Here is a 24,737-nt window from a genome sequence, read left to right as displayed (position 1 = left end):
GAGCCAAGGAGCCTTGCGCTCGGCACCTTCTCGCCACGGAGCAGCCACCTAGACTTAATTGTACAACGACGAACCAAGTTCACAGCTCACTCTCTCAGCCACTTGGCGTTTCTGCCATGACGCCCGCATACCAAAGTGATTGCGCGCGCAAATGTGCGATTAATGCTCGTGATGGCTTTCCCAGTCCCGAAAACCCCATGACATCTTTGCACGTACACACGCATACACTCATGTTGGTGCTCGGTGGTGGAGACACTGGCAACCCGATTATACTGGCCACGGAGAAGACTTGAGGATGCCTGCCGCGCGGCTTTTTTCTTTCTCTTTCTTTATGTCTCTACCATCTGCCCCCCTCTGCGGCGTCTATTTGTTCAGCCTTGTGCTTTCATTTTCCATATTGGGCTAGGATCCGAGGCTTGCACTGTGTGTTCTTCAGAGTTGCGGGACGAGCTTTATCCAGAACTTTTAGACTTTCGGCGAAGTGTGCCGGCGGATACATAATTCTCAAGATGGTAGAAGGGTTACTACCTATGCCGGAACAGCTCCGTTGGTTGACGGGGTCTAGTGCCATCCGTTTTCCCGAGGACGGAAAGCATCAAGGCGCAGAAGGAATGCAAAAGAGAGAGAGGGGAGGCGGGGTGGCTGCGAGGGCTGAACCCGGCGCCAAGTCACGGCTTGCATGTGCTGTCGCTGTGCCTGTACCTGTGCCTGCACTTAGAAGGGTAAAAGGAGAAAGTCTAAATTTAGTACCTGGTCTTGTTTGAAAATTCCCATCGAAACACCGGTTTTCTGCGGTCAAGACCGAGCATCAGCGCGCGCACGCGTGAAGTATCCCCTTTGTCCAGGGAAAAAAAAAAAAACTCAAGCCAAGGTCACAATCAGCCACAAACCAAGATCGGGAAAAGTCAAGCCAGACAAAACTTTGACCCCTCCCCAAAATGGGAAAATACAGGAAGGGCACAACAGAGAGTCATGCAATATTTGGTGCAATTGCTTAAAGAAGCTTAGTACATTCCCCGGGCCCCGGGCTAGATTCCGAAAGATCGGGCGAAGTTTCCATGAGCCGCCGACAAAACTCTACTTGCGCCCAAAGAAGCACAAGGAAAAAAAACCCGAAAAAAAAAAGAAGACGCATGTCCGCGCGCGTGGCGTCTAAGATGCATGACGGTGCGTTGGACGAACGAAGCCCCGAGCGCACCTGCACGGCGAAGTGGCGTCTGTCTTCCCTTTTGCTGCGTCTTTTTGATAGATTCTTACTGGGTCAGCTGTCCACTTGCCTATTTTGGGTTGCTCTGAAGAACGCGCATGCATTTCTGGAAGTTTTATGGAAAGTTCCGCAGCTGGTGACCTTTGCCCGAGGGTTTGACCGGCTCGCTTGCCGACCCGCGGATGGTAGTGATAACCCCCCTTCATTGAGCAATGTCTCTTCATTGTGGACATCCGTCATGTGAGGCATTTAACAGTATGTACCGTTCAGATTTGCTTAGATGCCAGCCGCGCCAGTGTGATTTGACCGTTTGTCGTCTTTAGGGGGGATTTGCTCAGAACTGAAGGCACAAGGCACAGCACAACCCGAGCTCGGCGGGCAGACGTGGACCGGGACAAGCATGGAATGGAAGTATCGGGAATGCATTGGAATGTGATCCGGAATATCTTGTTGAAGATATTGTACTTGTGATGCTCTATAAACACCCCCATGGACCACCTGTTAGCCTGAACCCCTCTCCTTCTGCCCGTTTCCCCGTCGGCAGCCAATCCGACCTTGGCCACCGTCTTCGTTATCTTGTGAAATGATCCCAGTTGCGAAAAGCATAACGCCGAGTCGTGTTGGTTGAAAAATGATATGCCCTGGTTGAATATGGTTACAAGTCGACGTCATCCATTCCTTGTCAAGGGGGATGATCAACCATTCTAACGGGGAGGAAACCCCGCCATCACAGCGAGAGCTTACGCCGACTCGCTCTTCATAATCTCCTCTACAGCCGCGGCGTCATTGAGCTTTACGTCGGTGCCCGCGACCGGCATCTTCTCGCCGGCACGCTTCCGCAAGACGTTCTCGATGAACGCCTCGCCCGCCTTGTAGCTGCTCCGCACCAAGGGTCCGCTGGCAACGTACAGGAAGCCCATCTCCATGGCGCGCTTGCGCCACTTCTCAAACTCGTCCGGCGTGACGTACTTTTCGACCTTGAGGTGGCGCTTGGTGGGGCGCATGTACTGGCCGAACGTGACCACGTCAACGTCGACAGCCCTCAGCTCCCGCAGCGCCGCCTCGATCTCGTGGTCTTTCTCGCCCAGGCCCAGCATCAGACTCGTCTTGGTGATGATGCCCTCGGCGCCGCGCACCTTCTTGACATGCTCGAGGACAGCCAGGCTCTGGCGGAACGTGGCCCGGCGGTCACGGACGTAAGGGGTGAGCTCCTCGACGGTCTCGACATTGTGCGCGTACACGTCGAGGCCGCTCTTGGCGACAATCTCTACCATGTCCAGGTCGCCGCGGAAGTCTCCGGTCAGAGCCTCGACGAGCATGCCGGGCTTCTTGGACTTGATGCGGCGGATCGTCTCGGCGAAGTGGTGGGCGCCGCCGTCGACGAGGTCGTCGCGGTCGACGCTGGTGAGGACGACGTAGCCGAGCCCCCAGCGGGCGAGCGCCTCGGCCGTGTTCTCGGGCTCGTGGACGTCGAGGGGCGGGGGCTTGCGGTTCGTCTTGACGCTGCAGAAGCGGCAGCCGCGCGTGCACGTGTCGCCCATGAGCATGATGGTCGCCGTGGCGGCGTTCTTGTTGCTGCCGCCCCAGCACTCGGAGATGTTGGGGCACCGCGCCTCCTCGCAGACCGTGTGCAGGCCCAGACCGCGCAGGTCCTTCTTGATCTGCTTGTAGTTGTCGTTGCCCGCCGGGATGGGCGTCTTGAGCCATGGCGGGAGCCGCGTGACCGTCCGCCGGTTCGAGGCCGGGCCGACCTCTACTGTCTTGAGCTCGTACGCCTCGGTTGCGGCCAGCGGCACGTCCTGCTGCGCGCCGACAAAGTCCCCAAACGAGGCTATCGTGGTGTCCTTGAAGTATGTTGGCCGCCGCGGCTTGCCGTCGGCCGAGAGGATTGTGACGTTGGGTTGCTGTGCGGTGCCTGAAGGTGCCGAGGACGACGAAGACGACGAAGACGACGGTGAGGACTGGGCATTTGTTGCTGAGGGTGTCGACACGGTGGTGGCGTAGGCTCGCGATGATGTGAGGGAGGCCCTCAGGGCCCGTTGGAGAGGCGCACGCATGCGGTGCAACGATGCTGCCGGGGCAGCCATGGCGGGCAATGTCAATGAGGCTCTGGATGCTGCGGTCACGGTGTCGGCGTCGGTGTCGGCGTCGGTGTCGGTGATGGCCTCGCGCTCGACAGTGGCAGGCTTGTCGCTTGTCGATTCCTTCCCAAGGGTTGCTTGCTTGATTGCTCATCAAAATGTTCACAGTCGACTTCCGCATGCGCAGATTGGTCGCAGGACCCTTCGCCCCCCAGAGCCCCACTCACTTAGCCCGCCATTGGTCACCGGCAACGCCCGGGTACTGACGGGACACGATACCAAGGTCCCAACAGCTGGTTGGCATCACTTACAATTGAGTGTCGATGAGACAGACAGAGCAGCCCTCCGAGATCGCGCTGGCAGTGCATGTTGCGCTATGATGACGACGACGATTTCTCTTTGCTGGACAGTACTTGCAACCAGTCACTGCACACCATTCACCCATCCACTCAGGTTCGGTTCCGCCGCCGGCTTGGTCCCGGAACTTCCCGCTTGTTGAGTCTGTTCCCAACCATTAACAAAACGCGCGAATTGTCAACACCCAAAAGGACGGGGCTTGATTACTGCGATACTTGCCATCAAGGAGGAATTTCACAAGAGACAAAAAGGAACTTGTTCCTCCAGTCTGGAAGGGATGGCCTGCAAAACGACAACCTGGGTCAGCCGACGGCCCCACATGTGGCACCGGGCCCAATGACACGGTACAGGACCCGCACCTGCTCTAATCGGGCAAGAAGTGGAACCGGTGTGGGACCCAGCACGCATAGCTTTTCGCACACCCAAAAGACTAGATTTTCGTTCAGGACATTGCCTGGGCCTTTCCTCGAGGCCAAAAAGAAAGTTGCTGAACTGATCTCGCTGGGGATCGAACCCAGAATCTCCTGATTGCGTGTTTGAAGCATGTTTGTATCATGCTTCGTCGTAGTCAGACGCCTTGCCATTGGGCCACGAGACCAGATATTTGAGGTGATTGGATGAAAGCCGTGCCGTCTATAGGCATACATACGTGCTTGATAACACTTGAAGAGCCGCCTAATGTTTCCTGGCGTCCAGAAATTGAACTACAACATACATGGCGATAAAGTGAGGTTCCTGCAGCTCGTCGTGGACGACCATTGCACGCACCCTTCCAGTATTGAACCAGGCGCACGCAACCTCTACGGAGCTATCTTCAAGCCGTGTAAAACATCAGCACCCATGAGCGGTCGAAATATTGGCTGCTTCGTTTTGACAAATATTTGCATAGGAGCTGACGATGGAGAACAAGAGCCTTTACACCTCAGACCACTTCTGAAAATCGGCTTCCAGAACTTCACAGATTTTGTGAGCTCTCAGACCAAGCATAGAAGCACTGCATTTGGTTGTCTCCCTTCTAGATTACACCAGCAAGATATTCGACGACTTGCTTCTCGCAATCTCCTTGTGAACACGACCTGCTATGTATATGTGACATATGAATCAGCGATCCTGGACTCTGTCCTACACCAAGGGCGAACGGATTCCGCTCTAGAAGTGACATGCGTATTTGACTCCGCACTGTGTCCTCCACCAAGGCGCGCTCAGGAGACTGATGATATCCTGGACAATCTCACCAGTGGGATACGCGACTCACCGTATCCTTCGACGCTTGCAGGGATGGAGGGGTACCTTGGCTGACGGCGTAGCTTGACAAACGCAATTCTTCTAGTGACAGCATCAACTAGACGGGTCGGAGCATTAGGCAAGAAGCCAGGCAATGGTGACGAAGGCATCTCGAAGGCTCTACTTATGCTAAACTGATCTGAGACAGCATAGAAGCAATCACAAGCTCTTGATGTTGTCTCGGCAGCCCAAAAGAGTCACCAGAGCATATCCAGACGCACAGATTACTCGTCAACAAGCCGAGCACCTAGGATACCACTTTTGCTTCCGACCACGAAGCGCGACTGATGCTACATGATTAATACATGACCCACCCAAGCGGACACTCCCGCCTTCTCATCTTCGTGGATCCCAAGCCGAACCAAATGAACGGCCAAGGACAACTGGAAACTGAACACCTTTGGACTTATGCTACACGCGAGCATAATAACCTCCAACTGTGTGTATGGTAGTATATCACTCGTGGCTTCTCACGAGCAGGGAAACGCATTTATTCTATCGGTGCGATCGAACTAGCCAATAGAGGCATCAAAGTGTGGTGACCGTTGCGTACAGGCAATTCTATACTTGGACAGATAGGCCTAGATAGAGTACGTATGGGGGTGTAGACACGCGGTGGATTGATCCCAAGAAGATTCTAGCCTTGACGAGAGAAATGGTGGATGAGTGGATGCGCGAAGTCCGACCAGGGTCCCCGCGCATAAAGCATGCCTGCTCGCTGAATTGAAAAAAGACGACTATGACCCTGTCCTGTGAACGTCTCATTGTCTCGTGCCGTGAAGACGCAGAGGGTCAAGGGGTACGATGTTGAGTCGCTCCATTTTCATATGTAAATAGAAAGTGGACGACAAAGACTGTGTCAAGTTCCGCTCTCCGTGAACAGCTGAGCGCACCACACGCTGGCCGAGGTCGTTAACCAGCATCATCCTCGAGGACCCTTGTCCGAACCAAAACCTGGGGGTGACATGCGCAGCCGGGGTCCCCGCCATCTTCTCCCCACACCAAGCCCATCTTTGGAGGGATGACCAGGAAGGTGGCCGTCAAGTCACGCCTGTCGGCGTCAGTCCTGTTCGGGGCCGGCGCTGGTGAGCGGGAAGCACCTCCCGGTTCTTCCCCGCTCTTCCTGCCGACGCTGTATCGTGCTCCTTTGTGGCAGGGACGCCTTGCTGTCGCTGTCACGTGGTATGGCTGCGATCGTCTTTGTCGGCTGTCCATCCCGTCGGCCGCTGCCTTGCAGTCGTATCAAGCCAGACCCGACAGACATGCTTCCGGTCTTCCTACTGGCCATCCGCGTGTCAAAGCCAAATCCAGCCAGACAACCAGCAGAATCACTGCATTCGCGCAGCCCGACGTGCGTGAAATCGACCCTCAGACGCTACACTGCGTCTCGTTCTTACACTCTGCCACTCCCGCATCGCTTTTACGTGGACTGAAGGACGGCAAAAACATCATTCTCAGTCCCTCGAGTGCGGGGCCACCGCGCTCGAGAAGCCATGGGCTTTGGCGGAGTTGTAGGCAGTGGCTTTGCCAACATCTTCTCTCAATCTACTTAAGCTCCGCGGAACCTCTTCGACATGTCGAGCGCCACCATCGACACTGGCACAACGAGTGCCGCGCTCGGAACGTCGGAAACTACGCCAGTAGCAGAGAGTAAGTCTGCGAGAACTTCGGCCGCCCACACAACATACCGTCGGTAAGTCCTTCTCTGCATGTGTAGCGCGCGCTGGTCCATTACAACTGATGCACGTGGAGTGATAGCCGGCAAAGAGCGGCACAGGCTTGCGAAGTGCGTCATGGTTCCCTTGAAGCTCCAAACTGACAGACAGTACACTGACGCATAACTCTCATCTTCAGACATGCCACGCCAGAAAGGTGAGTTTTGAGTCATGCAGGCCTCTCTAGCCATAGTATTAGATTGACTGACATTAGCAATATTGACCGTGAAACACAGGTCAGATGCGACGTTTCGATGCTGGGTGTGCCCTGCACGAACTGTGCAGCCTTTCGCGTCGAATGTCAAGTTCCACAGCGGAACGCACTCTTCGCAGCCAACGTGAACTCCAGCTCAATTGCTGGGCCTCGCCGGTCCGTCCCCAAGCTTGTCTCCCATTGTACCAGGCTCTCGGCTGACACTGAGAAATTTAAAGGCTCGAGAGTGTGATTGCTCCCAAGGTCCCTGCTCAGACGTCAACTCAAGCACCAACTACTCTTTACCACATGTCAGAGCAGGGCCCTATGCCAGCATTGACAGAAGAGCAAGCGCAGGACCAGACTATTGCCGCCACCATGCTCAGAGATCTAATGAACAAGACCGAGTTCACTGTGCCAGACCTAGGAGAGACGGATCAGGTCACCTTTCTGGGCGAATCTGCAAGTGTGAATTGGATAATCCGCGACCACAATCACCCGTTGCATTACCCCATGGCCGCAAGGTTTGGACAGCTTGGTGCCGCCGGTCCAAGGCGGCTTGACAGTCTCGAAATGGACATATTGGACCAGCGCGGCGCATTCCGCCTGCCTCCCAAGCCCATCCGCGACGAGCTCGTGGCTGCCTTCTTCAAGTGGGTTCATCCTCTCGTGCCTGCCATCAACAAAACACAATTCATGAGGGACTACGAGGATCCAAGCAAGTCGACGTCGCTATTCCTCCTACAGACCATCATGTTGGCAGGATCCCGCGTCTGCAGGCACCCGAGGGTCTCTGGGAATGTCGACTCGCAGAAGCAATTATCGCAGACATTCTACGACAGAGCCAAAGCCTTGTATGACGCCGGGTACGAAACAGATCGGATCAAGATGATCCAAGGGCTCATTCTCATGAGCTGGTTCTGTGGGACTCCGACAGCCGTCACCGACAACTCCTTCTTCTGGATTAGTGTGGCGATCTCGGTGGCAGAAGGGGCTGGTATGCACCGCAGTATCGAGCGCTCGAATCTGAGCCGGAGCCAAAAGAGGACCTGGAAGCGGATCTGGTGGACGCTTTACACGCGCGACCGCGAGATTGCAATCACTCTCGGCCGGCCTTGCATCATCAAGCTGGAAGATTCTGACGTCGAGCCCGCCACGGCTGACGACCTGATCGATGATGAGGCCGATACCGTGGATATTAATCGCTCGGCACCGTCTACAGAAGCACAGTTCTTCCTCGACTTTGTGCGGCTCTGCGACATCATCACCGTGATCCTCTCTGAGCAGTATTCCGTTAATCGCCACAGACCACGGAACGCAGCTCTCGACCTGATTCAGAGTGACATGGCTCTTGGAGAATGGATGCAAGACTGTCAACTGCGGTGGTCTGAGTCAGACCATAATTTCTGGAGCGCTATGTTGTCCTTGTATTACCACACGGCTGTGTGTCTCCTGCATCGCCCTTATCTTCCTAGTGGCGAGGCAACCGGCTCAACAAGGAATTCCGCAGCGGGCAGCAGGCTTTCGAGAAACATGGCCTACCATTCTGCAGATGCAATCACCCTGATTGTCGAGGTTCTTACGGCGAAAGACGAGCTACTGTACTGCCCTTCATTTGTGCAGTACTCTTTGCTGTGCGCCGTAACATTGCATCGGCGTCGAGAGCACGACCCGGATCCCGCAAACGTCAACGATGTGGGTAGGCAGATCGAGACCTCCAACATAACTTTGCAGAAGATCCTCAAGACAGCTCCCATGAGCGACACTGTTCGCACCTGGGTCGAGCCGGCGCCAAGGCCTACCCATATCCTTACGAGCACGAGCAAGAACCACATCAAGGAGAAAAGGCGAAGCCAATCTTTTCTCTCACACCCATCAATGGGCCCGCCTGGACAGTCCATCAAGAGCCTCAACGCCTCGAATCCTTCCAGCAGGCGCCTGTCGAATACACAGAAATCATCAGTGCAGCCAGACTTCGCACCTCTTGACTCGGCTCCGCGCACGCTCACGGCTGTCGACAATGCCTCGGCGGTTCCTGGCGTGCCAGCAGACATGCTGTCGGTCTTCGGCTTGACTCCGGTATCGCCAGAACAAGTGGCGTTGCCAGAACGGAAAGAACCCCACGGGAGGCAGACCACGGAGATAGCGGCAGCGCTGCCACCACCTGCTTTCCAGTACAGCGGCTCGTATCAGCAGGCAGCGGAGCCCATGGACGTGGAAGACGGATCATCTGAGCAATACCTCCCCCTGAGCCCCAGTGAGTTTCGTGCCGATTCATACACCCCACCCGTAACAACTTGTTGAAAAGGCTTGGTGCCAGGTTTGTCTAACGTGGGCTTTGTATCGGTGGTAGTGACCTGGGACAACCAGCAGATCTACGAGTCAACGCTCGACGGCGGCAACGTCCTCAGACCCGGGGGCTTCGAAGGGCATCGTCACAACACGGTCGGGTTCATGGGCACGACCTCCGGTCTGCCGGGCGCATTCACGGATATCGCGATGGATGACTGGTAGGTATTTGTTTTGCAGACCCATGACCGTGTGGTAAGCCGAGCCTTCTGTCAGATCTGTTGGCTGATTTGTTTGAGGTCTTAGGTTTCGGTATTTTGGAGTTCATGAGGAGCAGGAATGATACTGGCGGGAAGTCCAGAGAGAAACTATGACGCATGGGGCATATTTTGTCGCTGATTTCCCTGTAACAGATACCATGAGGTAGTGGAATTATCGAGCCTGCTTTCCAGGGGCTCGTTGGAGTAGACCTCTTTGAGGATCAAGAGGATGTTTCCCCTCCTGCACATATCCTGCCCAAAAAAAGGCGCACCTTTTCTGCGCCAGTGATAACGAAACAGGAACAACGGCCATAATACTTCTCAATAGAAGGATTTCCGCGATTCTTAGAAAGGTTCTCGACGCAAATGGGAACAGTATGGCACTTCTCAAATCTCTTGCATCCCCAGAGAGGGTGACGGTGTCTTTCCTTTGCACATGGGCAGCAGCAGTTTGAGTTCGCATGCGGGGACTTCAAGAAGAACTCTAGACAAGATGGAACACGAAATAAACCGGATAACGATAGAAAGGCTCACAGGCGGATCCGGCATCGCCTTCCAGATTTCGCTCCACCAGCTCAACGTCGGTTGTCCAGTTCCAACAGGGAGTCTCGGGGTTTAATTCTCCGCCTCGAGTCACTTGAATTGGTGATGCTGATTCATCCGAGGACAAGGTCACAGAGTTTCGCCCCATGATGTTGGTCTTTTTCCAGTTGTCTCATCAGATCCGACACATTTTCTCAGAAGAACGTCGGGGCCCTACCAGCACAAGGACCAGCCCGCAGCTCCGGTGCGGGTGACTCGAAGGAAGGATTCTCAAGTTACGCCTGGACAAGCGGTAGCATATGAACAAGCATCTCAATGCACGAGCTGTCATCTTCACCAGAACCAAGTTCCTCTGGCCTGGCATACGAACTAGAACTTCGATTTGGGCTGGGTGACGGGCAGAGGGCAGGGTCTAGCCAATCAGATAGCCCGGATCGGTGATACATCACGGTAGATTCTCTTGAGTCACACTTAGAAGCTCGTGTACACGACGATTTGTAAGGCTACCAGAGAGCCTGGAGAGGCAACTTGAATACTTGACACGGCTCCAACGAGCTGCGTCGTATGATCACGGTCTAGAGCTCGTATCGCTGATCCGAATAAGGAGATGGTGCATGCACATCACAGTCAAGACGAAAAATTCGGGGCACATGGAACGAGAGTGTGGAGATTGACACCTCGGCAGTTGGACATTCGTCCACATTCGGCCAACTCGAGACGATCGACAAGTATGTGTGGTAGCTCGGCGTGTTGCCTCCGCTGCGGGGAAGGGCAGAGGACGGGGCCTTGATGGGTATGAGCTCTCCTATACCCTGGTGCCTTGAACCTGAAAATGGGTTTGTCTTTGGACAGGAACAGTCGCCAAAGTTCATCTCTAAACCTATGGAATGTACTCTTTATCTTGGAAAAGGTGAGTCATGGAGTATCACACTGTGGGACCCTTTCTCTTTGCCATCATCTCGAGTTGACTCGCAGTAGGGCCTCGTTCGCATTCGCGTGTCCACCGAGGCGTGCAACTCCATACTCGTGTGTTTTTGAACTTTAAGTGGCAACGTGGTGCTGCATCCCTTCATAGGCCTTCCAAGCATTAATCACAATCAAGTCCTCATGCCCCTGAGGGCAACTTCTCTCCATGCTTCAACCGCTTGCTCCCTGGTACCGCCGCTCTTACTCGTCTGAGGGGCTTCGAGTTCAAATGCATACATATTGCGTGGGGGAGCTCTTTTCAGCTTGTTCACCATATCGCACTGAGACTAGTCTTTGTGGATCCAGCGCCGCTGGCATTTTCCTCAGAGGTCAATGTGGGAGTTGTCGCTAATCTTACGTTAGCTTGCTGCTTTTAAACTCACTGGAGCGGGTGGGTGGATACAGAACCCCATGGGGAACACCCTGGCTCAGAGTGCGGAGTACGGTCCTCCCTGCGCTTCGCTTACCTTGCAGTTCTATGACAAGATATGCTTGTGAGTTGCACGTGGTGGTGCTGTTGGCAACTAGTTTTGATAACAACTGGTCTGGATGCCTGAGTGGAACGCACTGCCGCTGCCAGACAGCTTCTTCACGGCTTGAGGCAGAATCCATGTACTCAAAAAGTAACGATGATATGATGCGTGTTTCGAAGCAAAAGGTATCACATGTTCCTAGAATTTGAAGCCAAACTATAATGCTCCTTGGCAATATCAGAGTGACCCGTTCATGCCTTGTCAAAGATCTTCGTGTTTTTCCGAAGTCTTCGTCTCATGTCCCACATGTAATACTTGACAGGCATGGACCTGATGGACTTTGGGATTGGGCGGTATGTCGCCTTGACACCGAACTCGCAGGATTTATACGTCTTGGGAGACCTCTTCAGCCCGTAGCCCTCCCTGATCCTTGTAGGCAGGACCTCCGCCGTGACGACACGCACGAGAGGCATCAAGACCTTGAGGTAGAATGGGATCTTGATGTCGTACAGAAGGTCTCTGGCAATATCGCGGGCATGCTGGGTGATTTCGAGGTTGGCCACTTTCTCATCCCAGTACGTATAGAAAGCGTCTCGTGTGGGCGGCCAGAGCTCCGGTGGCACCTGAAGCGAGCAGGCGAGGATAGAATAGTCCTTGTAGATGTTTTCGTGAAGCTTGGGGTCTTTGATTTCGCCAAAGATGGACTGGTAGATCTCCATGGCTGTCCAGTAGAGAGTTGCTGCTACCCATAGCTGAAGATGCGGGTCGAGAGCCGAGTACGACTTGCCCGTGTCGCGTCCTTCGTTGAGCGTGCCGTTGACCGACTCGTGGACACGTGTGACCATGTCGACGATGGTTGCACGCTCCTGAGAGGTGCCGTAAGCCATGCAGTAGACATAAGTCATTGTTGTACGCAACCGGTCGATGGCCCTGTAGGCAAAGTTGCTGTGCTCGTTGACTCCAGCACCAACACCAGCTTCTGCCACCTGGAGTAGAATGGCCGCGGCGCCGCCTCCGAGCAAGATTGATTCCTGCGTGAGGAGCTTGATGTATTTAGGGTCGAAATCGGGCGCCAGAAATGCTTCTTTGGAGTGCGCACCATGAAACATGGGCGTGATGGACTGACCGCTCTCCGGGCTGGAGTAGCCCTGTTTCTCAGACGCCACGGTCATCCTGAACTGTTTACTGTGGCACACTGAGAGAAGTCTGGAGGATACACGAGATTGAAGATGAACACGGCTGCGTGAGTGTAGTATGGGTGCCCTTTCCAATGTTGTCAGGCATGTCACCGTACGAGTATAACAACCACGGCCGCCATGTCCAATATATGGCCTCGAGGGGCCCTGGAGACATGCTGTTGCAAACCGACCGATTCGGAGGCCAGACATCTGCAGATCTTCTGGCTGGTGAAAAGGGCCGGGTGGAGAACCAGGGCTTCGAGGCCCTTTGCAGCCGTCCTGGGACTGAGCCGCGGGCCAGCCGAGGCAGCGGATCAAGTGAATCCCAAAAGGGGGCCGAGATTGATCAGATCACAACCAGGGACAGCGAGGCTGCATGGACGGCCAGGATGCGGATTGGCAGGTGGCGATGCTGGTGGTGTAGGTAGTGTAGAGTGGCAGGAGCACAGCCGGCCGCGTGACCTGGCCACACCTTCCTGGACGTCTGCAACAACGGCCCCACCATCACCAACAGCCGATGATGCAGCTGCTTCAGCGGACACCTCCTCGCCGCTGTTGCCCCGTTGCTGCAGTCACAATAGCACCGCATCTTTCGTCTATGGCAGATTCAATGTTCCGCGCGACTCGGTCGACTCTTGAAGCTCAACCTCTAGCTGCGACGGGTTCCCTAGCGTTGACCTGGCCGTCGAAACGACGTGCATTCCTGTCTTCACCAACCACCTGCCACGCGAGCTCGAAGTCTACAGCCACATCCTGGTGCAAAGCAGCGACATTGGAGAACTCTGTTCGTCATGTATGCATGCTCTCTTTGGCAACGACTTCGCCTGGAAGCGCTCGACTGTGCGACTTGCGCCTTCTACTTCCCCGCATGGCTGGCCTCTTTAAGCAGAACTCTGTAAGCCTTAACACCACCTTGACACGGCCTATACCTCTTGCTTGGCTACTCCATCTAGACTCAGCCCATCTGCGAGGATCGATATTCTGTGATCTACGGTATGGATGGCCATGCAGTGAGCCCTTGTTTGCGGGGAAGCCAGGGTTGGGCTCCACTACCGTTGCGCCCATACCTGCGACAGCACGCCCGTTTCACAGGCTGCCATGAAACTATACCACCTTAGATAAATGACCAGATATATGGTCAAGGCTCCTGTTTTTATTATATATATTGACCGCAGTCATAATGAAGCTCCCCCCGTGCTGGAGGTTTTGGGCCCTATGTAGCGCACCACCATCCGCACAAGGGACCTCCTAGAGGAATTTGACAAGCAAAAGCCCCTTTTAACATGAGCTCCCAAAGACCTTCGGACGACGTTGCCCACTCTCATTCTAGTAATGATGAGGAGGCACAGCTGAAACGCAGTGCCTCGAGGCGGATGGACCTTTCACGCGACGATGACTTGCACAAGTCAGAACCTCGACGGTCAAAAAAGCAGAAGCTCAGGGACCACTGCGCTCGCTTCTGGTGCTGTTGGGTCGTGTTCATTGTTGTTGCACTTGCAGCTGGGCTGCCGATTCTGTAAGTCGAATCAATTCTGACGGCAAAGCTGTGGCTTTCTTCACGTGATTCTAACACACTTTTGCACTTTCCTCACAGCTTCCTTGTTATTCTTCCAGCCATTGCCCAGCGCATCGTCAATGACACGGATCTCCCAATTTACGGTGCTGACCTCCGCCCGATCAACGCAACTCACATCAAGGTGGGACTCTCCACAAGCCTGAGCCTGCCAGCTGGTCTGAGCGTCAAACTCGATGCTTGCGACCTATGGCTGTACAATCCAGAGATGCGTGATAAACCGTATGCTCGTGTGCCAATGCCGGAGCAGTATGTGTCCGGTGGCAACGGCGCGCTCGCCATCAACGACATAGTTGGGGAGGTGACAGACATGGACCAGATCAACAAGTGGCTCACACGAACCTTGCACGATCAAGAGACGTCCATTAGTGTTCGAGCATCGACCACGGCGTGGCTGGGGGCCATCAAGCTTCCGCTTACAATCGACAAGACCGTGCAGACACCAGCTCTACGCGAACTGGCAGGCAGCAGTCTGAGTGAGGCTCACCTATTTCTTCCGCCTCAGAAAGATGGAACTAATATTGCCGGGACCATGGTTCTTCCTAATTACTCCACCATGACTATGGACCTTGGCAACGTCACACTCAACGTTTTGTCTGGCAGCATCCTACTCGGCAACTTGGAACTACAAAACACCCTTCTCCACCCTGGCAACCAGACTGTGCCATTCCGCGGTGAGATATTTCTTGATGCCCTGCTTGACAACATCATGGGTGTCATAGCAAGCCAGGCCGACTCTGCGTTCAAGGGTGTCGTCACACTCACCGCCAGCGGCAACCAGACAGTCATCAACGGAGTCCACATCAAGTACCTCGAAGACGTGCTTGGCAAGGCACTAATCAAGGTCGAGGTGCCCATTACCAAGCTGCTCAGTGATGTCGTGAGCAGCTGGACAGCAGGCACGCTGACCATCAATGGTGCATTCTCTGAGATCTTGGATGGTTTCATTGGTGATAATTTGACATTCGGGGAGATAGTGGGCAATCTGTTTGGAGGACAAGATGGTACGCCGGGCGGACTGTTCCATGACGTCCTCTCGCACTGGAACCTTTTCAAAGTCGATGAGGCGCTGCAGAGTGCGCGTCACCAGCGTAGGGCTATGCTGATGAGTTTGGATAGTATTCAGCATGACTAGGGGCAAAACATGCCTTGGGCGGTTTCTGGTTTTGAATCTCACGAAGCAGGGAGTTTCTCTCGGTCGAAAAGGCGCATTGTGTTAAGGGCGAAAATCTTTGAATTAACAATACCAAGTTTGAATTTACAACATCGTTTTTAGTCTCTCGGAATTGGCGTTTAGGCACTGCGGCTTCTGCACTTCATCACATATAGACTTGCACAACCATCATAGCATCCGTGGACATATGACCCCGTCTCAATAGGCCATGTAGATACCAGCTAATGCCGAAGAAGCGGACAAGTTCAATCATCAAAAACCTCATGACTAGGTCAAGATACAAACCGAAACGCGTAACGTTTCTTAGTTTTTACTCTCGACTACTTCGAGGACTCTATCCCTTCACCCTTCTGATTTACAACTTGCCATGGTCGCTGACTCCATCAACCGGGGATGCCTTGCTCAGATCATCGCCCCTACTAGCACTACCATCAGCAGCACCACCACCGCCACGAGACACGCCGCCGTCAAGGCCAGCAGCCCCTTTCCTCGGCTGCATCTCCCACCTGCGGGCGGGGATCCCGTCGCGGAAGAACCCGTCAATCTCCTCGAAGCTCCTGCCGTGGACCTCGCCCACGCAGAACCAGACATATGCCCAGGTGACGAAGCAGAGGCCCGTGTAGACAAACCCCGTGCGTGGGCCCAGGTTGGCAGAGTAGTACAGGTAAGGAAGGGTGAAGACGGTGACCCAGACGGCGACCCAGAAGCAGGCGACGGCGACGGCGTAGATCTTGTTGCGGTTGCGCCCGACGGCCATCTCCGAGGCAATGGTCCAGCCGAGCGGGCCCCAGGCGAAGTTGAAGGCGGCGATCTCGATGATGACGAAGCTGATGATGACCTTGCCGAACATCTCGGAGGGGTCCACGGAGGGGATCCCCAGGCAGCCGACGATGAAGATGGACACGGTCATGATGCCCGTGGTGATCATGAGCAAGGGGCGGCGGGGCAGCTTGTTGGCGAGGAGCACGGCGGCGAGCACGACAAAGACCTGGATGATGAAGACGATGAGGGTCATGAGGAACGGGTCCGTCAGGCCAATGTCCTCGGCAAAGACGGTGCCAAAGTAGTAGAACCACTGGATCCCGTTGATCTGCTGCGCCACGAGCGCGCCCGCGCTGTACACGACCTTGCGCCGCTCCACGGGGTCCGTGACGAGCTGCAGCCACCCGGACTCGACCGCCAGCTCGGCCTCGCGGTCAATGTCGTCCTGCATGGCGCGCAAGGGCGCCGACGGGTCGTAGGTCTCGTCGTCGCGGTGCAGGAGGCGCATGTTCTTCTCGGCCCGCGAGCTCTTGCCCTTGCGCAGCAGCCAGCGCGGGGACTCGGGCACGAACCACAGGCCCGAGAGCACGAGGGCCGGGAAGACGAGCTGGAAGCCGATGGGGAACATGTACGCAAACTGCGAGTCGTAGGTGATCATGCCGCGGTTGATGCCCGCGGCAATGATCTGCGAGATGGAGAGCGTGAGCTGCCAGCACATGAGCAGCGGCGAGCGCATCGACTCTGGGGCGATTTCCTGCGTGTCCAGGGCCAGCAGTCAGCTTCTGTCATTTTCCAGATGGTGCAATCTTGAAATCAAAGGTAGTATCCAGTGTCACGTCGATAGTAACTCGGGACGTCCGGGGGGCCGCTGGGACAAACGCAGCAGCTTCCAAGTCTGCACTTACACCCATATACAGCGGTGATGTCGCCGAGAAGTTGCCAACGCCCAAGCCCAGGACAGCGCGTCCAGCTGTGATGAGCGCTCTTCCGTTGGCCGCACCAGCGGCAGCGAGCTGCAGAGCCACGCCGACAGTGATGAAGACGCACCCCGCGAAGAAGGCACCCTTGCGGCCGAACCAGTCGTTGATGGGCGCCGCGCCGAGCGAGCCAACCAGCTCACCGACATTCATCATGGACGTCATGACGGCAAGTTCGCTCGGGGGAAGCCGCCATGATCCGTCAGGCTCTTGCTGGCCAAACTCGCGGAGGAAAGGTGCTGTGGGGGTAAATGGCGTCAGTTGGTGGAACTAAGAAGGGGGTTGAATGGCCGCAGTGCAGGTGGCCTTCTGCTCCTCATGGTTCGCATTGCGACACCTTGTATGATTTTGAGGAATAATTTGGGGCTTAAAATGAGCTGGGTCAAGACGACAACAAGGAGGGACTCACGCAAGGTAGACACGCCATTGAAGTAGACGCCATCGTAGCCGTAGAGGAAGGCGCCAAGAGAGGCGAATCCGCAAAAGAGCCAGACATAGGGGTACTTGATGGCAGCCATGGCTTCTTATATATGGATGCGAGATGAGGACCCAGCGGTCGGGCTTCACGACGGGTGGCAAGACGGGACGGGACTGCCAAACAAATGGGAGGGATGACCTGTAGGGTCGAGCACGTGCTTGCTTGCTCGTTTGTGCTGTTGGCCCCTATCTGCTTGCCCCTTTTGCCGGCACGGGCCGTGCGGGTGGCTGTCGGTGGGTGAAGACAGCTGAAGAAACAAAACAAAAGCAAAAAAGCAGCAGCAGATGCAGATGCAGCGGTGGTTGTTGCACCAGGTGGAGCGGGATGCTGGCCGCGTAAAGTACGATGAAGTAGCGATTGTTGTTGAGCAGTCCGCTGTCGCTCTCGTGTCTCAGCCGCAGCATCGGCCAACCAACCAACAGACCAAACAAGGTTGTGCGATGTTGGCCCACCGAGTGTTCACTATGTGCGCCGTGGCGGTTGCCCTTCGAATGGGATTGACAACCACAGGTCACCCGTGGGAGTCAGCGCGCCTTTATTCTCCACGGCGCGCGGCTCAGGATTCGGGTTCGCTGCCGGAGCTCGTCAGGGCAGATGGCGTAGCTCAATCATCTCAGACGAGCAGTCCCCCGGTTCTGCTGCTCGGCCGGCCCGCGTTGTTTGCTTGCTTGCCTGCTTTGCTTTGTTTGCTAGTCCCTGTCGACAAGCATGGCGACGGCTCTTAGCCCGAAGCGCCCATTTGTTTGGTCAGTCGTCGGCCAGGCTTTCCTTGTGGTTGCTTGCTCTCGCCCGAAACCCCGGCTGTGGGAAACCTGATGGTTGGCCGCCTCGTATTAGTGGGCATACTCAGTCACTCACTCACGCAATGCCCTCTCTTCAGTCTCTTTTCCCCAAAGTACTCCACACTCTCCACACACGTTCCAACGCACCGGACCTGCGCGCCGCCAACCTCTAAACCTGGGGGGGTAAAAAGGTGGTCCGGTCTAGTGCAAATACTCCACAAACATTCACAAATAATACTATGCTTCTCTCTCAAGATGAGCATGACCCGAGCCATGCCCCCCCTTTGAGATTGCCGTCGGCAGCCGTCCTGGTCCCAAATCACTGACAAAAAAAAGACCTGTAGGCCTATAACCAAGTGCCCTGAAAGCGCTGAAGACACAAAGTGAGAGCCTGCCGACGGCAAGCCCCGGCCCGGCGGCAATAGTTTGCTACACGCTTGCCGTCGGCACGTCTCTGTGTGGTGGTGAGGATGGTGGTGGTGGTGGTGCAAGCATCTCCCCGTTCTAAAGGTGTATCTCGAGATCCGCCTACCAGATCTCGGAAGTATTTCGGTGCCGAGGTCACCCAAAAGCTCGAGTTTTACAACTGCCGCTGTTTCTTTCCGTCGGCTTTGCACCTTGGCCATGGTTCCCACCCACTGTCCCCCCTGCTGGCAGATGACCACCACACATGAGCGCGCTTCATTTGCTTGGTGGGCTGCCATCCGACGGATCAGCAATGCTCACGAGAGAGCGGGGAAGGCCGCATATGCTTGCACGTCGTGTATAGTAGTCGAAGATAACGGCCCAGCCAAATACCTCTGGGAATGTAAGACAAGAAGAACTCCTCGTTTTCTTTTCTCTTCTTTTCTCTATGGCCTGAAATTATTGGCAGTCACGCCGTCTGAAGTTTTTTTTTCATAACATGCCGAGTTTGACCACAACACAGACGAGGCCAGCAGTGCCTATCGTCACCATGCAGCCGCCTCCTGCACCACCCTCGCATCACGACCTCGCCGCCTATCGCAGGCCACAACCAGCCCAGGCCGCTGCGGACGCGATACCACTGTTGGTCGACAATACATACCACCTTTTCCACCTAGTCACACCGCCAAACACAGTGCATCATCCCCCAAGACTGAGATCTTCATGGGCGCGACTGCGCTCAACGGATCTCGTCAACTGGACCAGAGACGAACTCCCCGTCGTCAACCCTGGCCAAGATGCAGCAGACCCTGACACCAGCGGAGCGTGGACTGGCTGTGCCGTTCAGGGCCCTGACGGACGCATGAATCTCTTCTACACCGGCTACAGCCTCCCGCGGAACGGCATGCAGGTCGTCCTGCGCATGGTCGCCAACGACAAGCACGGCACGCACTTTGAGCCGGGGCGCAAGCAGATCGAGATTGCCGATGTGGACGGTAGTCACAGTTCCAAGTTTGAGGACATAGACTTTCGCGACCCCTACATCTTCTTCAACCAGGATGCAGGCCTATATTGGATGCTCGTCGCCACAAGACTGCGTAGTGGCCCGTACTGGACAAGAGGCTGTATAGCTCTGCTCACATCCCCTGACCTCGAGGTCTGGACGCCCGAGCCAGAGCCCCTCTACGCACCAGGCGACATGTTCTGCCCAGAGTGCCCAGAGCTCTTCACTCTGCCAAATGGCAAGTGGTATCTCGTGTACTCGCGCTTCCATGCGCCAAATCCCGGTACCGTGTACCGAGTTGCCGATTCTCCCCGGGGTCCATTCCGCACGCCGCGAGACGGCTCCTTTGGCCGCCTGGACGCACGTCGGTGGTATGCAGCAAAGTCATGCTCAAAAGCCGGTAGCACTGACAGGCGCGTATACTTTGGCTGGATAGCAGACAGGTGCGCTGAAGACGGAAAGTGGCTGTGGGGTGGCGATCTAGGTATACCCCGCGAATTATTCGCAGACGTGAATGGTCTGCTACGAGTCCAGCCCGCGCAGGAGGTCCTGCCTGATTTCTATTCGGCAGCTCAAGCACGGGTCAAGCTGTCGAGCATTGCAGGCACTTCAACGGTCTTCCCGGGAGAACTGGCGCAATTGCATCATCACACAGATGCCGTAATGAGACTCGACGTCAACAGTTGTGATGCTGTTGGCTTTGGTCTTGTCTTTGATGCTGATAGAGAGTTGAGTGGCCACCGCTTGAGATTCATACCCACAGGCGACACATGGTCGGTGATTCTGCTCACAGATGTCGTACCATTGGACGATTTCTGGGCTGATCAGTACAACTTACATGTCGATCGGCCCGTCGATGGGCCTGAGACCGCCCGCCATGATAACGTGGTAATTGACGGGCCAGCCTTGCTGTTTTTGAGGGGTGACCTCCTGGAGGTGTTTTTCGGGGGACGTTCGATAAGCGCTAGGCTGCGCAAGACTCCGGTGAAGCTTGATGGACAAGCCGGTAGCGTGCAAGGCAATGTCCCTCAATGCTTACGGCGCATTGGCATTTTTGTCGACGATGGCTCGGTCGACCTAGGCATCTCACTTTCGGCAGTAGATCGCTCTCAATAGAAATTCATGACCTTGTGAAGATCATGGTGTTTGCCGAAAATGCCCTGGTGATTCATCCCATTACATCATTGGTGGACGTTGACCATAGTTCACTTGTTGGTGTATATCACCTGGTGCTCCGAGCAGGTCATACGAACCGACACCTGCCATGAAGAGATCCCAGTCTCCAAAATCCACATACTTCATCACCTCCGTGTTGTAGTTGGCCATCTGTGGACTGACTGTGTCATCGACAGGCTCGACGATATTGACAGCAAGCGCATGCTCGAGTCCGCGGAGGATGGCGCCCTCCAACCGGTTCGCCGCATACTGCATTGGCTCACTGCTCTTGTTCATCGTCCGTAATTTCCACAGATATGAGTTTAGCGTTTCTTGCCAGAAGCTCCGCTCCTGTGACGAAAGAGACGTGACCAGCAAGAGGGTGATGAACGAGCCGAGGAGGGAGAATAAATATGGTGTCGCTGGATCAGACGTCAGCCTAGTACCGAGGAAAAGATACAGTGGAGTCATTAGACCTACTGTAATACCAGAAGGCCTCTAGGTGATCAGGCCTAAGCTCTGAAACGAAGCCTATTGCCCCTTGTGCTGTTTGTAGCGCACGCTGGCGGATGTCAGCAAGAACGGCGTGGTCGGCGCAAGGCGGCCCCAAGGCCGTTGATCTGATGAGTCTTCTCAAAAGTGTCATGGCAACACCATAGTACGAAAAGTGAAGATAGCCTAAAGTTGTCAGTTTTGGTACACGAGAAACCAATATGAAATTGAAGAGAGTCTTACCGTGGAAACATAGACGCCGTTGGTATGTGATATGCATACCGAGACTTTCAGGCACCGACATGGACCAGAGGTTCAGGGCCTCAAATATTGGACCGGCTCTCTGGAAAAGCACGGCTGTATCCTGCTCAGAGCTTTTCTTGACCGCGTAAAATTGCGCCAAGACATCAGAAAGAATCTGCGACAGTCGAACCATGAGCAGAAAGTGGTGTTTGCCGGTCACAGTCATCGACCGCCGCTCTTCCTCCGGCTCCCGTGCTTCGCTGAGGTCACAGTCAGCAAAGTCGGCATCTGTCAGATCGGTGACAGCCCAGTCGTCGTCGTGGATATGGACCGGGCGCCCATATGCCACAGCTGTCCATCGATCCTGCATGTAAAGTGCCCAGGCCAGTCGTTTCCTGACGTTGCGTTCTGCGCGGGGAATGCTCCAGTCTGATGCGTCCAGGTGCAGCCCAAGGCACTGGCCGATCGCGAGCGCCTGGCAGGTCAAGCCCCAGTCAAAGGTGTGATCAGGGTTCAGAGGGTCCTCCGGCTGACACTGCAGGACGAGCAGCATTGCTTGGATGGATGAAAGCTTTGGCGAGTGGTAGGAGCAGTGTATGGAACGATAGACATGTTTGCGGAGGCTAGCCACGTCGGGCATCGGGCGGACGGACAAGTCGGGGTCGTACTGCCACCAGCGGGTCGCCACCAGGTAAATGGCACCAAGCAAAGGGCATGGAGCATCTCTGTGCTCGTACGCTTGCATGAGAGCATCCTTGAAGATGATCGGATACGAGGGTTGGACGTGTCGCCAGAACAGGTCCAGTAGTTTTGGCCCCCACGGCCGAACGAGCGCCTCGATGGCGTCTACCTCCGACTCCAGTTCCTGGTGGTCGATGGCTTTGGTATCCGCCACCATGTGGAAGGTGAGGGGGTAGTCCTGCGCTTGATACCGGTGGAGCACTCTTCTGATGCCATGTGTGCCCAGATGGTACTCGTGAGAGTTTGGGTCATATGGTCGGTGTCGCTGGCGGAGTGTGAGACTGGTCCGAGAATGAGTCTAGTCTTGGGGAGGACTCACCATAAGTATAGGCTCCATGTCACTACCAAGTCCGTACAGTTCAGAGAAGCGGTTGGCGATATATCCTAGCTGGGGCGGGCCAGAAGCCGTCAGAACCGCCGGCGCACGAACCGTGCCGTCGACTGTGCCTGGAACACTGGCGTTTCGTGGGAAGGAGGGTTGCGAGGTCTCGCCCAACCTCTCTTGCCTCGGCCGGTTTGGTGTTGGCGCGGAGCTGTCGCCGTTGACACTTCGAGAGCTCTGGGGCGCATTTGTGGGAGTCTCTGCAAGATGCGGGCTGTTTTCCCGCGCGGCAGTCGAGGAACGTGCCGGAGGGCCATGGCGATATGTACAAGCAGTGCCCCTAAGACTGCAGTGGATACAGGCCGTGGTGCCTGAGCCCTCGGGGCTCTTGATGCATCTAGTCTTTGCTTTGCGACAGGCGTCACAGGGTTTCGCCTATGGTTTCTGTTAGTAAGGGATGCTCCATCGCAATCTCTGGCGGATTGTCGAGAGGGCATACCTGTCTGGACCGTCGGCGCTGCGAGTGCGAAGGGAAGTCTGCTGGGGTGACGACCTCCATGGCGACTCGTTAGGGCAGACTGGTAGTCCACCGACCGTACGTCGTCCTCTTGAAGTCAGGTTGGAGGCATTAGGAGCGGGGACCTTGCGTGCAGGTGGGTAGCAAAGGGCATTTGAGCTGGGCCACAGGTCGAGGCTGAGCTCGTAAGGTTTGAGGCGGCTGGGCAAGCATGGGATGCTCATGTGGAGCTATTCTGGGGGGGGGGGGGGGGGGCTGCCCCGGAGCTTTGGCCGCAGCTTCCGAGCTGGGGAGCGCTGGACCGCTGGAATAGGCCGCCCTGTCAGTGGAGGGCGCTGGTGGGACTTGACAGCACCCTGGGAGGTGCCACGCATCGCCACCACCTGCCCAGGTGGGCATCAAGGGTTCGAGATATCCTGAACCTGCCGCCTCTGAACTCTAATTGCACCACCTACATCACAGCCTGGCCACACTCGTCAGAGGATCTTCATGCCCTCCACAACCCCGACCAGTGATATACTCTTCTCTCACCAGTCAACAGATTCTTCACAGGATTGATGCAATCAGACGTCAAGCCTTCTCCCCGAGTAGCACCCCTGGCTGCTTCTGCAGCCGCCATCTCCGTGCTTGCTTTTCGTTCTCATGCGGTCTTGTCTCGCCTGCCTTGCTTCGTGGCTCAGCAGGCATGGACGCAGGAAACAGTGGCATCAGCCAAGACCAACATTGGGCAGCCTCTGAAAGAAGGTCTCAGGGATTCCCCTGGATTTTCTTGTCTCGCGTCGACGACTCCATCGACAGAGGTGTTTCTGCATGTCTCGCTTTGGCATGCCGGAGCGGCCGCAGCACGGTTCGAGTCACAAAATGCATCCCTCCCTCAGGCTGCAGCACACGGCATTCATGGTCACCGGAATGGAATTCCGATGGCAATCTACAATGTGGGCCAGTTGCTGCAACGAGAAAGCGCCAGAATTGAGCCCGACATCATGCCAATGCCGTGTCTCAGTGCGCTACGCAACTGAATCCAAGTATACGGAATCATACGGAGACGCGCCCTGATGATGGTCCAGAACTTCCCATGGACAGCATCTCCCCCCACCAGAGGTACAGAGTGGGGGTGCCGTCCTGGCGCGGAGGTGACATCGACCACCGCCACTTCGTCTTCTCCAATCATTGCGGTAGCATGCTTGCAGCTTTCTCGCTCGAGCCTTGGGTCAACTGTACCTCGGGTCTTTGCAGAGCTACTGCACTTCTCCGGGGCAAATCCGACAAGTATCCTTGCGCTGATAGAAGCATATCAAGCTTTCGTCGTGGCGAAGCCTCGCAATAGACCACTTTCCGTGGATGGCACAAAGCGCGTACATACGATAGCGTAAGGATACCTCCTGATTCGGTATGCACCATGCAAAGTTCAAGTTCCTGCTTACCGGATCGGCAAGTAGAGTTTACCGTAGCACCTGACGCGTCCATGTGGAACGCTCCGCAGCGACAGTTCGTCTCCATATGGTGTGCTGTTTAATGCTGATCCGGATATATCGAAAACAACAATATGCTAGGACAGTGCCACGTC

At 55.5% G+C, this 24,737-nt stretch overlaps 7 protein-coding genes and 1 non-coding gene across 8 annotated transcripts; 3 read left to right on the top strand and 5 right to left on the bottom strand.

Moving 5' to 3' along the window:
* Positions 1–1,612: 1,612 nt before the first annotated feature.
* Positions 1,613–3,448, bottom strand: B0I36DRAFT_313503 (lipoyl synthase). The gene has a single exon (XM_046152635.1). The coding sequence runs from the start codon at positions 3,292–3,294 to the stop codon at positions 1,948–1,950; it is 1,347 nt and encodes a 448-aa protein (XP_046016313.1). The 5' UTR covers positions 3,295–3,448; the 3' UTR covers positions 1,613–1,947.
* Positions 3,449–4,138: 690 nt separating this feature from the next.
* On the bottom strand, positions 4,139–4,243 carry B0I36DRAFT_t23. The gene has a single exon. It is a non-coding gene; the product is annotated as a tRNA-Arg (tRNA).
* A 2,188-nt stretch (positions 4,244–6,431) lies between these two features.
* On the top strand, positions 6,432–9,726 carry B0I36DRAFT_380453 (fungal-specific transcription factor domain-containing protein). Its single transcript, XM_046160817.1, has 7 exons — positions 6,432–6,622; positions 6,688–6,715; positions 6,784–6,801; positions 6,881–7,014; positions 7,077–9,094; positions 9,191–9,347; positions 9,433–9,726. The coding sequence occupies exons 1-7, from the start codon at positions 6,504–6,506 to the stop codon at positions 9,467–9,469; spliced, it is 2,511 nt and encodes an 836-aa protein (XP_046016312.1). The 5' UTR covers positions 6,432–6,503; the 3' UTR covers positions 9,470–9,726.
* A 1,795-nt stretch (positions 9,727–11,521) lies between these two features.
* On the bottom strand, positions 11,522–13,416 carry B0I36DRAFT_402697 (uncharacterized protein; the record flags this gene model as incomplete). Its single annotated transcript, XM_046161737.1, has 3 exons — positions 11,522–12,452; positions 13,019–13,072; positions 13,407–13,416. The coding sequence occupies 3 exons, from the start codon at positions 13,414–13,416 to the stop codon at positions 11,620–11,622; spliced, it is 897 nt and encodes a 298-aa protein (XP_046016311.1). The 3' UTR covers positions 11,522–11,619.
* Positions 13,417–13,829: 413 nt separating this feature from the next.
* Positions 13,830–15,254, top strand: B0I36DRAFT_358926 (uncharacterized protein; the record flags this gene model as incomplete). The annotated part of the gene is made up of 2 exons (XM_046158042.1): positions 13,830–14,062; positions 14,141–15,254. 2 exons carry the CDS (start codon positions 13,830–13,832, stop codon positions 15,252–15,254), a joined length of 1,347 nt encoding a protein of 448 aa, XP_046016310.1.
* A 230-nt stretch (positions 15,255–15,484) lies between these two features.
* Positions 15,485–17,586, bottom strand: B0I36DRAFT_427888 (general substrate transporter). The gene is made up of 3 exons (XM_046162438.1): positions 17,442–17,586; positions 16,961–17,271; positions 15,485–16,809 (listed from the first exon to the last, which is right to left on the bottom strand). Exons 1-3 carry the CDS (start codon positions 17,548–17,550, stop codon positions 15,649–15,651), a joined length of 1,581 nt encoding a protein of 526 aa, XP_046016309.1. The 5' UTR covers positions 17,551–17,586; the 3' UTR covers positions 15,485–15,648.
* Positions 17,587–19,247: 1,661 nt separating this feature from the next.
* On the top strand, positions 19,248–20,816 carry B0I36DRAFT_371835 (family 32 glycoside hydrolase; the record flags this gene model as incomplete). The annotated part of the gene is made up of 2 exons (XM_046160052.1): positions 19,248–20,588; positions 20,679–20,816. 2 exons carry the CDS (start codon positions 19,248–19,250, stop codon positions 20,814–20,816), a joined length of 1,479 nt encoding a protein of 492 aa, XP_046016308.1.
* Positions 20,817–20,876: 60 nt separating this feature from the next.
* Positions 20,877–23,212, bottom strand: B0I36DRAFT_236499 (fungal-specific transcription factor domain-containing protein; the record flags this gene model as incomplete). The annotated part of the gene is made up of 5 exons (XM_046149469.1): positions 20,877–21,277; positions 21,336–21,533; positions 21,591–22,596; positions 22,651–23,088; positions 23,153–23,212. 5 exons carry the CDS (start codon positions 23,210–23,212, stop codon positions 20,877–20,879), a joined length of 2,103 nt encoding a protein of 700 aa, XP_046016307.1.
* Positions 23,213–24,737: the final 1,525 nt, after the last annotated feature.

The sequence above is a fragment of the Microdochium trichocladiopsis genome (assembly GCF_020744255.1).
Source record: "Microdochium trichocladiopsis strain MPI-CAGE-CH-0230 chromosome Unknown B0I36scaffold_2, whole genome shotgun sequence".
NCBI lineage: Eukaryota > Fungi > Ascomycota > Sordariomycetes > Xylariales > Microdochiaceae > Microdochium > Microdochium trichocladiopsis.
This window is presented reverse-complemented; position numbering and strand designations above follow the sequence as displayed.